At 49.7% G+C, this 2,578-nt stretch overlaps 1 protein-coding gene across 1 annotated transcript in view; it reads right to left on the reverse strand.

Annotated features, from left to right (window-relative positions):
* The window catches only part of LOC104738571, a 2,322-nt gene continuing 185 nt past the window's right edge, over positions 442 to 2,578 (reverse strand). Inside the window, exon 2 of the mRNA XM_010458728.1 lies at positions 442 to 2,530. Within this exon, the coding sequence (XP_010457030.1) occupies positions 442 to 2,530 (2,089 nt within the window). The remainder of the gene's footprint in view (positions 2,531 to 2,578) is intronic.

Here is a 2,578-nt window from a genome sequence, read left to right on the forward strand (position 1 = left end):
CGGAGAAAAGTAAACGCGGCTCGGCGGTTGGACAGGGATCGGTACAGACCCCCAGTACACCGTTCGAACTGATGCGCGGGATAACTCTCTACCGGCCGATCTCTGTACTGGACAGTTATTAGTACCTAGCGTGCATTGCATGACATGTACAGCGGGAAAGGGAATGTTATTGATGCCTACTTGGTTTCAGGAAAGGAGGGTGATCGCGGGAAAGGAAGTGCTTAGGCGCGGGACTCATGGCCGGGAAGATGAGTGGTGGTGTGAAGGGTAGATAGGATCGATTATACAACTTGTTCTAGCTTATTATGCAAACTCATAAGTTGTATCGAATCCTTTGATTACTTAACGAATATCGAATATTTATTACTCTAAGTATTATATCATAAGGATTATTTATGAATCACAGAATGTGCAAACGAACATTGTTTAAAGGAATAGGCCCTAAAATATGACTAAGTAGTGTAAAGCGATGGGGTCTTTCACGCCCATTTTACCGGCATTTAGCTCGGCAGTGTTTTCAAAGACTTTCCTGAGGACGAGATCACCTTCATCGAAGTGGCGAGGCCTGACTTTCTTGTTATAGAACTTCGCCGCTTGTTGCTGATAGTTCTGGATTCGGGTGAGTGCTCTGCCGCGCTCCTCTTCGAGAGTATCTAGAGTATCGAGCATCATTTCTGTGTTCAGAGCAGGGTTATGGACGAGCATAGAGCGTCGCAGGGTTGGCACGCTAATTTCCTCTGGTGCAAGTGCCTCCATTCCGTACGCAAGGGAGAACGGGGTCCGTCCTGTAGATCGGCGGGGGGAGGTACGGTGCGACCATAAGACACCATCGAGCTCGTCAGCCCAGAGACCTTTCTTATCCTCAAGTCGTTTTTTGAGTCCGTCAATGATTGTCTTGTTGGTCGCCTCGGCTTGTCCATTTCCCTGCGGGTAGCGAGGAGTAGACTTGCTCAGGCGAATTCTCCATTTCGCGCAAAAGCCTTCGAATTGTAGTGAGGTAAACTGCGTGCCGTTGTCAGTGACGATCTCGTACGGGAGTCCGTGTCGACATATAATGTTTTTCCATACGAACTTTTGGACTTGCTCAGTTCCGATTTTGGCAAAGGCTTCTGCTTCGACCCACTTAGTGAAATAATCCGTCATAATCAGGATGTATTTCTTCTGACGAGAAACGGGGAGTGGTCCGACGATATCCATTGCCCACCTCATGAAAGGGTATGGCGGCGTTGTTGTCCTTAGGAGCTCGGTCGGCGCGTGGATGATGGGAGCGTGGCGCTGACATTTTTCGCACTTTGCGACAAATTTCTCGCAATCATCGTTCATGGTAGGCCAATAATGACCATTGTTGCGTATGCGCATTGCGAGCGCGCGAGCCCCAGAATGATTGCCACCGGAACCCTCGTGGACTTCTCTCATTACGTCATCGACTTCTTTGGGACCGACGCAGGTCAAGAGTGCGCCAGATGCAGTCCAGCGAAAAACGTTACCATCCAAGAGAGTGTAATGTGCGCAGCGGGCCCGAAGGCGCCGAGCTTCCCATTTGTCGGACGGAGCAATGCCATCGGTGATGTAGGAACGGATATCTGCTTGCCAGTCATATGATCGTTCTTTTGGTTCGGAACTGGTCTGCCCTTGATTGACGGACTCGTGCTCGGCAGATACTTGTCCTGTTTCTCGTTCGGCAGAAATTCGTTCGGTGGATCCTTGTTCGGCGGATTCCGATTCTTCAGCTATTTGTTCGTTGGATATCAGCTCGGTGGATTCTTGTTCGGCGGACTCTGATTCTTCAGCTATTTGTTCGTTGGATATCAGCTCGGTGGATTCTTGTTCGGTCGTGCTTCTAACAGAAGTCGATGGCGCACCGGCCGATGGTTCAGAGATACGCAATGTTAGCACGGGAGGACCCTCACCTGTTCTTTGTTTCTTTGAGGATGGCATGTTGATGCTCGCATCCTCCATAACCTTTTTCTTTTTATAATCTTGAGCAATGGGATCGATGTTCGTTGGGAGATTGATGCTCGGCTGATCAATACTCTCGACAGGAATGATTCGACGGAGGTCGGGGTCGGATGTTGAAGCGAGGACGGCCAGGGCGTCAGCTGGAGCATTGTCGCTACGAGAGATTTTCGTCAATTCAAACGACTCAAATGAGCTGGACAGTTCCTGGACAACCTTAAGGTAAGCGTCCATTCGGTCATTCCTGCATTCGTAATCGCCGCTGAACTGGTGAGTTACTAGTTGCGAGTCGCAAAAAACTTGTAACTTCTTAACCCCGATTCCACCTGCCAATCTCATTCCTGCGATCAGGGCTTCATACTCGGCCTCATTGTTTGAGGCAGTGAATGCGAGCCGGAATGACCGTTCGAGTACTTCTCCTGTCGGCGAAACGAGATGTATTCCGATCCCAGAGCCGTGTCGGGAGGAAGCACCATCGACATGTAACGACCATTTCTCTGCGCGCGGAGCCCCTGATTCTAGTTCAGGGGAGACCTCAACCAAAAAATCTGCGAGTACTTGAGATTTCGCACAACTGCGATTCTTGTATTCGATATCATATTCGCTTAATTCCACTGCCCAT

The sequence above is a fragment of the Camelina sativa genome, chromosome 13, assembly GCF_000633955.1.
Source record: "Camelina sativa cultivar DH55 chromosome 13, Cs, whole genome shotgun sequence".
Taxonomy (NCBI): Eukaryota; Viridiplantae; Streptophyta; class Magnoliopsida; order Brassicales; family Brassicaceae; genus Camelina; species Camelina sativa.